At 43.5% G+C, this 13399-nt stretch overlaps 1 protein-coding gene across 1 annotated transcript in view; it reads right to left on the bottom strand.

Moving 5' to 3' along the window:
- Positions 1-13399, bottom strand: part of LOC141139275 (cytochrome P450 2K4-like) — a 68950-nt gene that overhangs the window by 33028 nt on the left and 22523 nt on the right. The window contains exons 5-6 of the mRNA XM_073625231.1: positions 3942-4102; positions 1896-2072 (exon numbers count right to left, since the gene is read on the bottom strand). Coding sequence (XP_073481332.1) covers positions 1896-2072; positions 3942-4102 — 338 coding nt within the window. The remainder of the gene's footprint in view (positions 1-1895; positions 2073-3941; positions 4103-13399) is intronic.

Here is a 13399-nt window from a genome sequence, read left to right as displayed (position 1 = left end):
CAGTATACAGGATTGGTGTGCGTGGTACCTCACGGACATGGAATCCAACTGACACATTTCGTTAGAGTCCCAGAGGACGTTAACTCTAACGAACCACGTCAGTGGAGTTGTTCACACTTTATGGACACTTATTTATTCAATATCTATGTTTATCGCAGCAACATTTTTTATTGTGTCACGTCTATCACGATTGGTCATGTTGTGTTGTTGCCAGCAGCTTGCACTTTTATATTTAGTCTGTACACCTGCACAATCATTTTTTTTTGTTTATGTTGTACATTTTGTATTAGCCAGAGCAGATTGATACAATCAAATGATGACGCCATCATTTTAATACTTACACCTTGGTTGGGGTTCACCTCATTCTTTTAGGACAGGGGACCCGCCGCCGCTGAATGTCCGGCCCATCATTGCCCGTGATTAATTCACGGGCACCCGGCCTACGAACATTTTCGCTACAGTCTTCTTCATTGGACAGCGGGAAGCAGCCGTTATCACAGGACTGGATGAGGGCAGGAACTGCTGGAGTTAACTTTTTCATTAAACAGCAGGTGATTGGTTGCCGGGCGATCCTAGCAACCAATCACCAGCCTGTTAATGTGAAAAGTTAACTTCAGTAGTTCCCGCCCCCATCCAGTCCTGTGATGCTGATCTCTACTCTGCTCGCTATACACCTGTGTAAGGTAGGAGAGTTCTACCTACACAGTCTGTGTTTGTGGGGTGGGGTGGGTGCAGGGGACAGAGGACACTACAGCGGGGGGGGTGCAGGGGACAGAGGACACTGTTATAGGGGTACAGAGGATACTGTAATGGGGGACCCTAATTGGGACCCCATAACCCCTGGGGACAGGGACCCCATCTCCCATAAGGTCAAGAACCCCATTTTTCCTAGGGACAGGAACCCCATCTCCAGACCATACTGGCTGGCAGGGCTGGCGCCAGCCACTCTTGAGTACCAGGATGGGGGCAGTAAAATCCCCAGCCACATACTCCCTCATGGTGAACTGGCTTTGTATTAGTGACGCACCTTAAAGTGAGGTAAACCTGTACTGTTATTATTACTATGTTAGGATTTTTATTATCTTCATTTATTAGCAGGTTAATGCGGCCCTCCATGCATTCACATACATTGAATACGACCCTTAAGTGGAAAAAGGTTGCTGACCACTGTTTTAGAAGTTTTTGGCTGCAAACTGTTGGTACTATGGGAAGTTGCGGTATTTCCCTTGAAATACAAATAGTAATAAACATTTCTAAAGAAACATGGCTCTACTTTGCCGATTTTTTTTACTATTACATATTCTCCTTGCTAGGGGAAAGTCTGTTTTGGCCTATAAAATATTATTTTTTTTTATATTGATTTATTTTTTACTGTAAACTCTGGACCCTATCTTTTAACTTCTTCTCGGTTTTAGCACATTTTGTTCATCCCCCTGCTTCACCCCTTCCCTCACCACAATCTCAGAAACTGTGATTTCCTAAAGATTCCAAGGTATGGGCATAGTCTGATGCTTGGTGAAAAGGCTGACTACTGACAATACACTAAGAGCATATGTGCTGTCTGTTTGTTTTAGGTAACCCATTAGGGGGTATCCTGTTAGTCAGGAAATTACATTTTTTTTTTTAGTGGTTTGGATGAGCAGTTATTTTATTTTTGTTTTATGCCATGTACCTGCCATACAAAGCCCTCCTGCATTGACATGTTTATTTAATGCCTTGCTGAATGAAAGTGCAGGCCAGACCTGCTTGGACTATTCCTGGATATCCCAGCTTTCTACTTTTTTTGCTGCTACTTTGGTTTGCTGCTAACACCATCAGGTGAGTCTTTCCCCATTACAACTTTAATGAAAATTGTCAGGTAGAAGCAAGTAGGTTCTGTATAAAATTACATATACCTTCTTTTGTTTGACAAGGAAGACATCAATGAAATTCCTCTGATCATTGACATCCAGCTGATTCCTCTGTTTGGTGAAGGTTTCTCTGATAAAAGTGTGCATTTCATCTGCATATAGATTGACTTTTCTGTGACTCCCAGGCAGCCATCGAACTAGAGATGGAAATGCATTGTACAACTAAAATGAAAAATATACAGTAAGTTTCCTGATAATGATAAGTAACCATATTATGTGAACAATAAAAACACAAATTTTAGGCCTAAAATAGATACAGTATATAGTTTGTATGCAAGGAGTGTAAGCAGGCTGCTAATATCGGGCTCCTCTACTGACACAATGGTTCCCAGGGCTGCCTGTTGGAGGCCTCAGTGCAGCATCATACCCCATTATTTCTGATGGGATCCCGCTGGAAACTGGAGGAGAATGAAACACTCCAGGCCGAACTAACAAGATGCTGATTGGAAGAGACCACCCATTTACCTCTCTTCAAAGAAAGGAAGTGTGAATAAGTGTTTGTTGGTCCCCCTGGAGAGCTGAGGCCATAACTGACAGGTCTACTGTGTCTGTATTACTTCCCTCTACTTGATCTATGGATCCTGCTGATGGCTGTCATCTGTTGGGGCCCTGAAAAGGTATGCCTCATCGCATTACAGGAAGTGCTGTGCACTCACTATTTAAGCTTTGTACCCCTGCATACACCAAACCCCTGTACTCTGTTCATTACTCAGTACTGACCCCTGCATTCTTTATGTTACGTACACCCGACCCTGCATTCTGTGTGTTGCCCTATCCTGACCCCTGCACACTGTGCAGTACATACACCTGACCTCTGCATTTTGTGCTTACCCAATCCTGACCCCTGTACTTTAGCTATTCCTAACCTCTGCACTCTGAACGCTACCCACTCCTGACCCCTGCAATCTGTACATAGGCCCACAGTTTACCACACCCGTAATTTGCCATGGCATGCTGTGCCTGCTGCCTAATTCCCTCCCATCTGCCTTTAATTTTTTACACCCTGTGTAAAAGGCTTCCGCCCTTCGACCATTAGGTTGGGTGCGCGACTACTTCACGCATGCACCGTGCGAGAAATCAGACCCAGTGACGTCACACGCAATGGCTGGCATCTATGCGCGTCATTGGGTTGGGGATTTTTTAAGCAGCTTGCCTGCTTTCAAGTTCCGTGGACATGGGCCCCAGGTACGTGTACTGCTCAGAACCTTCCAGTAAGTTATTGTTTGAGCCACTACCTTGCTCCGCTTGGAGGAGCTGGACTTGTCTTTACTGACCCAACTTTTGGTATCTGTTTCTCCCATAGGAAACAGTAGCTGGAGTTCCTGTGTTTTGTGCTTGCATGAACCACTACCTCCTTCCATGTGTGCAGCCTACACATTTCAATTGTTTTACCCTTATCCACCTAACCTGGATACAAGTCCATTGTTTTGCACATCCCCCCTAGTCGCCGCGGGGTAACCTCCGGTGGTGTATGTTTGACTGTTTAGAACTGAGCCACGGGTAAGCAGCATCATTCTTCCCCCATGTATACGTATATTTCTATTGTTATTGAGCAAATAAATTCTGCGTATTTTGTTAAATGTACTGATTTTGATCACTTATTAATTAAATTGCAGATTTTCTCCTGATGAAGCGGCATTTAGACCACAAAACTAGTTCAGATATGTTATCCGTGATCAACTATCCCAATGTGATCCTCCCCTCCTGGGGACCATTATACTGGTGATATACATGGATTGTTACCATGCATTTTAACATGTATTTGATTATATGTTGTTTTGTATTAATAAAGCTTTATGTATTTATCATTCAATCTGAACCTACATTGATCTAACTTGTACCGTGATAGTCCACTTGCTTTTTCCTTGGGGGTTTGGCTGGGGACCAACCTCCTTATCTTCTTTTTTCCTCAGTTTTTGGATGATGGTACACAGTTTTTTCCCTTTTTACTGAACTTATGGTTTCAGAGGCTATATACTTCTGGTTATCCAACAGTACCATGTTAAGATTTTGCAGTAAAATTATCCTTACCAAAACCATTGGAGAACCAACAATTCTGACATTATCGCTGATTATTGTCAAAAGCCTGTGAAGTTTTGAATCATCATAGTCAAAGCGATGACCAAGCAATATGGACACAATTATATTGGCCACAGCAGCATTCATGATCATGGTATTTTCAAATGGTTTTGCTGGAATACAAGTAAAGATAATATTAAAGTAGAATTCCAGCCTAACCTCAACTAGTTTTAAAAATGTCCCCTCCCCCCCCCCCCAAATCTTATGCTGACTAACCTATGTAACAAAGTTGTACTCATTTACCTATATTAGGCATGCTCCAGCTCGGTGTATGTGTCAGCCAGCAGCAGCTGCAGTGGAGAGGAGTGAGTGGCGACAAGACAATGACTGTGACATGGGAGCCTATGAATGAAGCCACTGTTGCTCAATTTCCCAGCCATTGTTGAGCGCTCTCTCCTCTCCCCAGCAGCCGCAACTAGAGACAAAGCACATCACATGACTGGACCGGAGCAATCTGAAAATAGGTAAGTATATACAGTACACATACATAGAAGAAGGATGCCCAAGGGACTTTGTGAGAGACAAACGACAGGATATAAAATATACACAATTTTTATTGAACATTTAAACACTTTAAATACATACAATAAAAAATATTCCGGAAGACATAAGTACATACACATATGCATGGGTTTCTATATTTACATAAATCAAGGTATAACTTACAGTCCAAGGTGTAAATGTATATATAATAATATTCTCTACGTGTTTCACGGCACAATGCTCGCTTCCTCATGCGATACATAAACATCTGAAATTAAAGACAGGGTTGTGAAGAATCAGAGCAGAAAAGAAAGGCGAGGGAAGGGAGAGGGGAGAGGAAATGGGAGGGAAAAGGGGAAGGGAGGGGGAAAAAATGGGGGGCGGGGAAACAGGCAAAGAAGGGAGAGGGAAAACCTGCCAGGGCTGGCTCAGCCCTTCCTTCTCTGAGCTGGCCGCTCAGCTGTCGGCTAATTGCCAGCTCTCTTCTCTCTCCACAGTTAACCAGCTGTTGTGGATCTGCTCGTCAGTCCCGCCTACTTAAAGATGTCCAGCTCACTTCATCTCTGCCTTCGACTTGGTCACATCACAAGAAAACATCTCCTGTGTTCCTGTTTAAAGACTGGCTTGCTGACATCCCTTCTGGCTCCTTATCCTGCTTGCTGTTCCTCTACTTGGATCCCTGACTTCTGGCCTGGCTGATTACCCGATCTGGTTACTGAACTCTGGCTTGGCTGATTACCCCATCTGGTTACTGAACTTTGGCTTGGCTGACTACCCGATCCAGTAACTGGACTCTGGCTATGCTTTGACTACGCTTACTCTATTTACCTTTTTATTAATAAACAAGTGTGATTTCACTGTACTTCTGTCTCGGTCTGGTTCATGGTTTCTGACAAAACCAAAAATTACAATTGTGTTTATTAGTCCTAACGAACTTCCAAAACAGGGTAAACAGTCAAGTGGATTCTTGGTTCCCATACATCTCCCCATTAGAAATGGAGATAAAGGAAAACAAAAGAAGATTCCCAAACAGTCTGTATAGTTCTTCCAGGGGCTGTGGAGGGGAGGGGGCCAGCCAGACAGGCAAACTTTCAAAGAAACGAGCAGGTGTCACGATGATCTGCAAATGCTGCAAGTTGGAAAACAGCAACAGTAAACCTCAATGAAGGGGTCCAAAAGTACTTGTACCAAGTAACAAACTCCTGAACATCACATCCCATGTGTAATAGTGCAAAAAACAACCCAGTATAGGGGGCATGCACATACACAATGAAAAAATAAAATAAATAATTTTAAAAAAAGTGTGCCAATAGTGGCTAATGGTGAAAGTATAAAGTCTGAACAATGTGAGGGAAATGGGGCACTTTCCCAGAGGGGATTGTGCATGGGTGCAATAAATGATATGTGGACCTCATTGAGCGTCTACCTTGGGGTGAAATTCATATAAATATAAAAAATGAATAAAATGAGTGATTTATTAAAAAAAGGAGACAAGTAAGTGTCTATTATCAAGAAATAGAGTGAAATTGGTGGCCATCAAATGACCCTTTGGTGAGTGAATCCCAGCTGAAAAACCCATCATGAAAGTAATATTGCCCTATTAATGTGCAGATAGTGGTGGTAAAATACCGTGAAATAATAAAAACAAAAAAAATACCCAAACAATAAAGAAAATAAAAGGAAGATGGAAAACTGCGCTCTGAGATTGTAGATAGCAGCTGGAATTCACTAGACATATAATGTAAATATGTCAAAAATAAATAATAGTGCAGCGGTCATGATATAAACACGTGTGAAGGAATAATACCGTGCAATGACTAAGTGTTAACCCAACTAATGTGACAATGAAGTCATTGAACTAGTATAATGCATACAACTTGCAAAATATAAAGTCCATCAACAAAATAAATAGTGAAAAAAACACGTGCTAAAATCAATAACACTAAAAATTCATGAATGCATGAACATTCAATAAAATTCAATGGAAGTTCAATAAAAAAAAGTGAAGAAAATAAGCAGAACCAAACCCAAGTGAATGCCTTCACCCTCCAAGGATGTGTGCGTAATAATCGTTCACAATTTTTTCACTGCCTGTGGGATTGCATAACATTGTGGTGTTTTCCACCCTTGTGACGCTGGGTGGGGAGTTTTCAGTTATCACTACAGTCAGGTGTGAGCTCGTTTGGTGTCTGGTGTTCATACCTCTTGGAAAATCCTGGGACTGTGTACCTGTTTACCCTGTTTTTGGAAGTTCGTTAGGACTAATAAACACAATTGTAAGTTTTGGTTTTCCCTCTCCCTTCTTTGCCTATCCCCCCCCCCATTTTTCCCCCTCCTCTCCTTTTTCCTCCCCTTTTCCCTCCCCTCTCTCTTCCCCCCCCTTCCCTTTTTACTCCGATTCTTAACAACCCTGTCTCTAATTTCAGATGTTTATATATGTATCTCCTGAGGAAGTGAGCATTGTCTCATGAAACACGTAGAGAAATGTATCATATATACATTTACACCTTGGACTGTCAGTTATACCTTGATTTATGTAACTATAGAAACCCATGCATATGTATATGTACTTATGTCTACCAGAATTATTTTTAATTGTATGTGTTAAAAGTGTTTAAATGTTCAAAAAAAAATTGTGTATATTTTTTACCTTGTGATTTGTGTCTCACAAAGTCCCTTGGGCATCCTCCTTCTTTGTATACACAACCCCTGGCAAAAATTATGGAATCACCAGTCCCTGAGGATGTTCCTTCAGTTGTTTATTGTTGTAGAAAAAAAGCAGATCACAGACATGGCCAAAAACTAAAGGCATTTCAAACGGCAACTTTCTGGCTTTAAGAAACACTAAAAGAAATTAAGAAAAATATTGTGGTGGCCAGTAACAGTTAGATTTATAGAACAAACACAGGGAATAAATTATGGAATCACTCAACTCTGTGGAAAAAATTATGGAATCATGAAAAACAAACAAACAAAATAACACTCCAACACATCACTACTTTGTTGCACCACCTCTGGCTTTTATAACTGCTTGCCGTCTCTGAGGCATTGACTTAATGAGTGATAAACAGTACTCTTCATCAATCTGGCTCCAGCCTTCTCTGATTGCTGTTGCCAAATCATCTTTGCAGGTTGGAGCCTTGTCATGGACCATTTTCTTTAACTTCCACCACAGATTTTCAATTAGATTGAGACCCGGACTGTTTGCAGGCCATGACATTGACCTTATGTGTCTTTCTTCAAGGAATTTTTTCACAGTTTTTGCTCTATGGCAAGATGCATTATCATCTTGATAAATGATTTCATCATCCCCAAACATCCTTTCAATAGATGGGATAAGAAAAGTGTCCAAAATTTCAATGTAAACCTGTGCATTTATTGAAGATTTAATGACAGCCATCTCCCCAGTGCCTTTACCTGACATGCAGCCCCATATCATAATTGACTGTGGAAATTTGCATGTTTTCTTCAGACAGTCGTCTGCATAAATCTCATTGGAACGGCACCAAACAAAAGTTCCAGCATCATCACCTTGCCCAATGCAGACTCGAGATTCACCACTGAATATGACTTTCATCCAATCATCCACAGTCCACGATTGCCTTTCCTTAGCCCATTGTAACCTTGTTTTTTTGTGTTTAGGTGTTAGAGATGGCTTTCTTTTAGCTTTTCTGTATGTAAATCCCATTTCCTTGACTGATGGATAACATATGTTGTACAGTTATATTAATCCCTTCTTACCGTTCTACTCCCAATAAATCAAACACACCAACTTGGAGTAAAAAAGGCCGTAGCAGCCTACTTTATTAAAATAATATATATTTTAACTTTCTTATAAAACTCTTTTATCAAAACAATCTAACAATAAAAACATCTTTTCTTCCCTGAGAACATTTTTAAACTAAAGAGCGTTGGTCTGCGCTATCACTTGAAATCCTTCTGCTGTTCATCACCCACTCAGCACTGCGGTACTTATCAAAACTATCTCAAACTATGCCTCAAGCCGACAAACTGGCTCAGAGACTAACAATTCCCGCAGTGCCCCATTATCACTTCCCGGTTAACCTCCGTTAACCGGGAACCAAAAGACCTCCGGATCTATAACACCGTTAGATCCACCCACTTACTTTTTCCATCTTCCTTCTTTTTTACAGACCAACGCCCGCCACTGCCACGACTATTTAATCCTCACCACCTGTTGAGAAATAACATCAACTTCCTTTATATCAACCATGATTCTAATACCACTAAAAAAGGGGCGGGTGGGCGGGAACTTTCCTCCAACCTTCTGTTAACCCCTCCCAGGTCAACCCTCTTAAATAGTACCCCACCCTATCCTGTCCCTCCCCCTCGGCTCCATTTTAACTCTACCTTCCCCCCACTGTTCCCACTGTCATGTATGCCCTCCATTTTAAGCATTACATGCTGCATTTTGGGCCTTTCTTGACTGATGGATAACATATGTTGTACAGTTATATTAATCCCTTCTTACCGTTCTACTCCCAATAAATCAAACACACCAACTTGGAGTAAAAAAGGCCGTAGCAGCCTACTTTATTAAAATAATATATATTTTAACTTTCTTATAAAACTCTTTTATCAAAACAATCTAACAATAAAAACATCTTTTCTTCCCTGAGAACATTTTTAAACTAAAGAGCGTTGGTCTGCGCTATCACTTGAAATCCTTCTGCTGTTCATCACCCACTCAGCACTGCGGTACTTATCAAAACTATCTCAAACTATGCCTCAAGCCGACAAACTGGCTCAGAGACTAACAATTCCCGCAGTGCCCCATTATCACTTCCCGGTTAACCTCCGTTAACCGGGAACCAAAAGACCTCCGGATCTATAACACCGTTAGATCCACCCACTTACTTTTTCCATCTTCCTTCTTTTTTACAGACCAACGCCCGCCACTGCATCCCACGAGTAATACCTTACTCTTGGATGCCCCTCCACACCCTTATGGCTCGTTGTATTCCATCCTGCAAACCTAACATCCACAAATCTAACCCCACATCATTAAGATGAACCCAATCAACTCTCAGATATCTCCACGTTTCAAATTCTAGTTCTGGATGTCTGATTGCTAAACACCCATTGCGTACCATAAATTTGCTTATGTCCCTATTTATCTTTTTTCTGGCCCGATTCACACCTTCCACTGACCTGGCCATTCTCCATGATGTCCTAGCCACCATATCCGACCATAGAACTATAGTTTTTGGGAATAATTCCATTAAACGCCACACATCTCCTTTTATATCGCGCGAAATGTCCACCATGGATCTGATACTTAAATCATTACCACCTAAATGCAAAATTAACACATCCGGTGGTCCCTCCCGCAGGGCATGCTTTTTAACTTCAGGAAGTAATCTACTCCACAGCATTCCAGGTACTCCCAACCACTTAATATAAACCTCCCGTTTGTCAAAACCTAACTGCCTACCATCCCTACGAGCATCCCCTCTTCTTGCCCCCCAACATACATAAGAATGGCCCATAATCCAGACCATTCCTGGCGCCGCACCTGTAATTAGAAAAAGACAAGAAGACTATACTAAAACACTATCCCGCAATAACAACTTCCATTACTATTACTTAATTATCCTCCTTTAACCATAGCTTCCTTTCCCTTATACCACCAAATGAGGCCTAATGTAAGACCGAAACCTGTGAGATTCCCACCTTCCAATGCGTTTTACCGCCTCCACGTCCAAACCCAATCTAGCTGCTTCAGTAGCCGCCCCAATCCTAAAAGAGTGTGATGAAAATTCTTTTCCTTGTAATCCCACCCCTTCTAGGCACCTTCTAAAAATTGTGATGAACTGGAACTTAGATAAAAAACTACCGTCCTGGTGAATCAATAAAGGACCCTGTACCCCTGGCCGTACTTGTAAGTACTGCCCAACCGTGCTCACCGGGCACAGGAAAGATCCCTGAATCGGGTAAACCCTCACTACCCTGCCTTTTCCTACTTGATCAGTTTTTGATCGTTTGACCACCACTGTCAAACCTCCCCTCTCAACCTGAACCTCTTGCCAACCCAAACCACCCTGAACTTTTTTAGCCGGACTGACCAGCTCGCCAATCCTGAATGCCCCAAAAAAAGCCATTACAAAAGCCGCCTTAAACAACTCTACCTCATACTCTGAAGAGCATACCTCCCTCAACTTCTTCACAATTCTCCCCAGAATAGAAAACGTCACAGGTCTTCTCGCATCCTTTACGATTCTATTTTTTCTATACCCTTTAAGCGCTTGACGCACCCAAAAATCTTTCGTGACATCCCGCTGACCCTGCAACTTAAACAAGAACGCTAACCCTGCTAACTGCATGTTTATCACCGCCACTGACGCCCCTTCCTCCATTTTTCTTGCCACGTAATATAGTAGCAACAAACGCAAATTGTTTTCAGACGGCTCTTCCCCTAAGACCTGAAGAAATCCCGTCCACTCTTTCCACACTTTTGAGTACGCCGCCCAAGTGGACCCACTTACCGACTGTTTGATCCATCCTGCGATGACACCAACGGAATCTCCCACAGCCAATCGGGACAAGGTACCCCTTGTTGCTCCGCTTCCGGCGCCAACTCTCGGAACCTGTCCCACTGGAAGCGAGATAACGCATCAGCGACCACATTCTCAACCCCTGGCAAATGTACGGCATGAATGTACACATTCAATTGCAAACATCTTAACACTAAATGTTGCAACAATTTGATTACTGGCGGAGACGAAGCCGTCACCCTATTGATAACCTGTACCACCCCCAAATTATCCCCGTGAAAGCGCACCTTCAGATCCCTGAAGGAAGTGCCCCATAGCTCTACCGCCACTACTACTGGAAACAGTTCCAATAGTACCAAATTTTTGGTAAAACCCTCCTCTATCCATGATTGAGGCCAAGGACCTGCACTCCACCGCCCTCGAAAAAATGCCCCAAAACCCGTGGACCCTGCCGCATCGGTGAATAATTCAATATCAAAATTACTTACCGGGCCCGCCATCCACATCGCCCTTCCGTTGAAAGATTCCAGAAACGTATGCCATACCCTTAGATCATCTCTGTGCGACTTTACCAATCGCACAAAGTGTCTCGGTGATTTCACCCCACCTGTGCTAGCCGCCAGCCGGCGGCTGAACACTCTCCCCATAGGTAGTATGCGGCAGGCAAAATTTAGCTTACCTAGGACCGATTGCAGTGCCCTCAGCTGCACTTTCTTTAAGCCAAGTAACCCCGCAATCTCTTTTTTTAAGTCTTCCAATTTGTCTTCCGGCAACCTACATTCCATGGCCTCAGAATCAATGACAATGCCTAGGAACGTGATGACCTTGCAAGGTCCCTCCGTCTTTTCGTTTGCCAATGGAATGCCGAATCTGTCAGCGATATGTTGCAGTGTCGCCAATAACACCGAACAGATTCTAGATGATGCCGGCCCTATGCATAAAAAATCGTCAAGGTAGTGAATGATTGAATTCACACCCGATATGTCCCGCACCACCCATTCCAAAAAAGAGCTGAATTGTTCAAATATCGCACATGATATTGAACAACCCATTGGCAAGCATTTGTCCACATAAAATTCCCCTTTCCAATGACACCCCAGCAATCTGAAGCTGTCCGGGTGTACCGGCAATAATCGAAAAGCCGATTCGACGTCGGCTTTTGCCATCAACGCTCCTTTGCCATAACGCCTCACCCAACCCACAGCGGCATCAAATGACGTATAAGTCACCGAGCATGCTTCCGGATCAATGGCATCATTCACCGATCCACCCTTTGGGAAAGACAGGTGGTGAATGAGCCGGAACTTATTGTTTTCTTTCTTGGGCACCACACCAAGCGGTGACACCACTAAGTCAGCTATTGGTGCACAACGAAAAGGACCTCCCATTCTCCCCATTGCAACCTCCTTTGCCAGCTTTTCAGAAACCACCTCCGGATGTTGCAATGCGGACCGTAAATTATTTGGCACTTTGGGCACTATAAGTAACCTGCACGGTATCCTAAACCCCCCCGTGAAAACCTCGTCCAACAACCTCGCAGCTTGCCTATCCGGATACTTACCGAGAAACGGGCGCATCCTTTCCACTATCACCGGAGTCCTCCCTTTTGTTCCCAACGTCCCCAAATCTGCCTTTTCCTTGCTTAAAGCATCTAGATGCTGGATGCGTTCCCCCGCAGCCTGAGCACTCGTGCTTATACTTACATGTCGCACCAAATTTACAGGCTCCGGAATTGTATTGCCAACACACCCCCTTTTTATTTCCAGCCGAGTATCCCAGGGCAGATGGTCCACCGGCTCCCCCCTGAAAAAACTGGTTCGGAGCCCGCGTATTCGTCATCAGGCGCATCCACAAGCTAATGTCCTTGTGGTCCCAACGCAGCTCTGGCCGTATCGCTCTCCTCTGCCTGAACTGCTCGTCGTATCTCAGCCAGCCCGTGCCGCCATATACTCTGTAGGCCTCCCCTATCGCATCTTGATAGCAAAATAATGCTGAACAGTGTTCCGGATGTTTCTCCCCAATCACGCTTGCCATGATAGCAAACGCTTGCAGCCAGTTTGCAAACGTCCTTGGTATCAGCCGATACCTCCTCTTCTCCTCATCGTCCTTCTTGGAACTGTCTGGCTTAACCCTATCCAAGTTAAATTTTTCCCAAAGGTAATAGTGAAAATATTTCCACGTACTCACCTTTCCACAAATTGTCCCGTACTTCCTGTTTTAAATGTGCTCCTAAAGGCCCCTCGTAACACACATACACTTCGCAGCGCGCTGCATCAGCCAGCCTAGTTATATCCTGCCTATCTGTCGTCTCTGTAGCTTTTCCTTCCCCTGCGCAGCTTCACTCCCTGCAGACTCTGGGGCGGTAACCGCAACCGTCGCTGCGGGCGTCCCCACTCCTGCCGCATTAATGCT

This window comes from Aquarana catesbeiana, linkage group LG04 (genome assembly GCF_042186555.1).
Source record: "Aquarana catesbeiana isolate 2022-GZ linkage group LG04, ASM4218655v1, whole genome shotgun sequence".
NCBI classification, from domain to species: Eukaryota; Metazoa; Chordata; class Amphibia; order Anura; family Ranidae; genus Aquarana; species Aquarana catesbeiana.
This window is presented reverse-complemented; position numbering and strand designations above follow the sequence as displayed.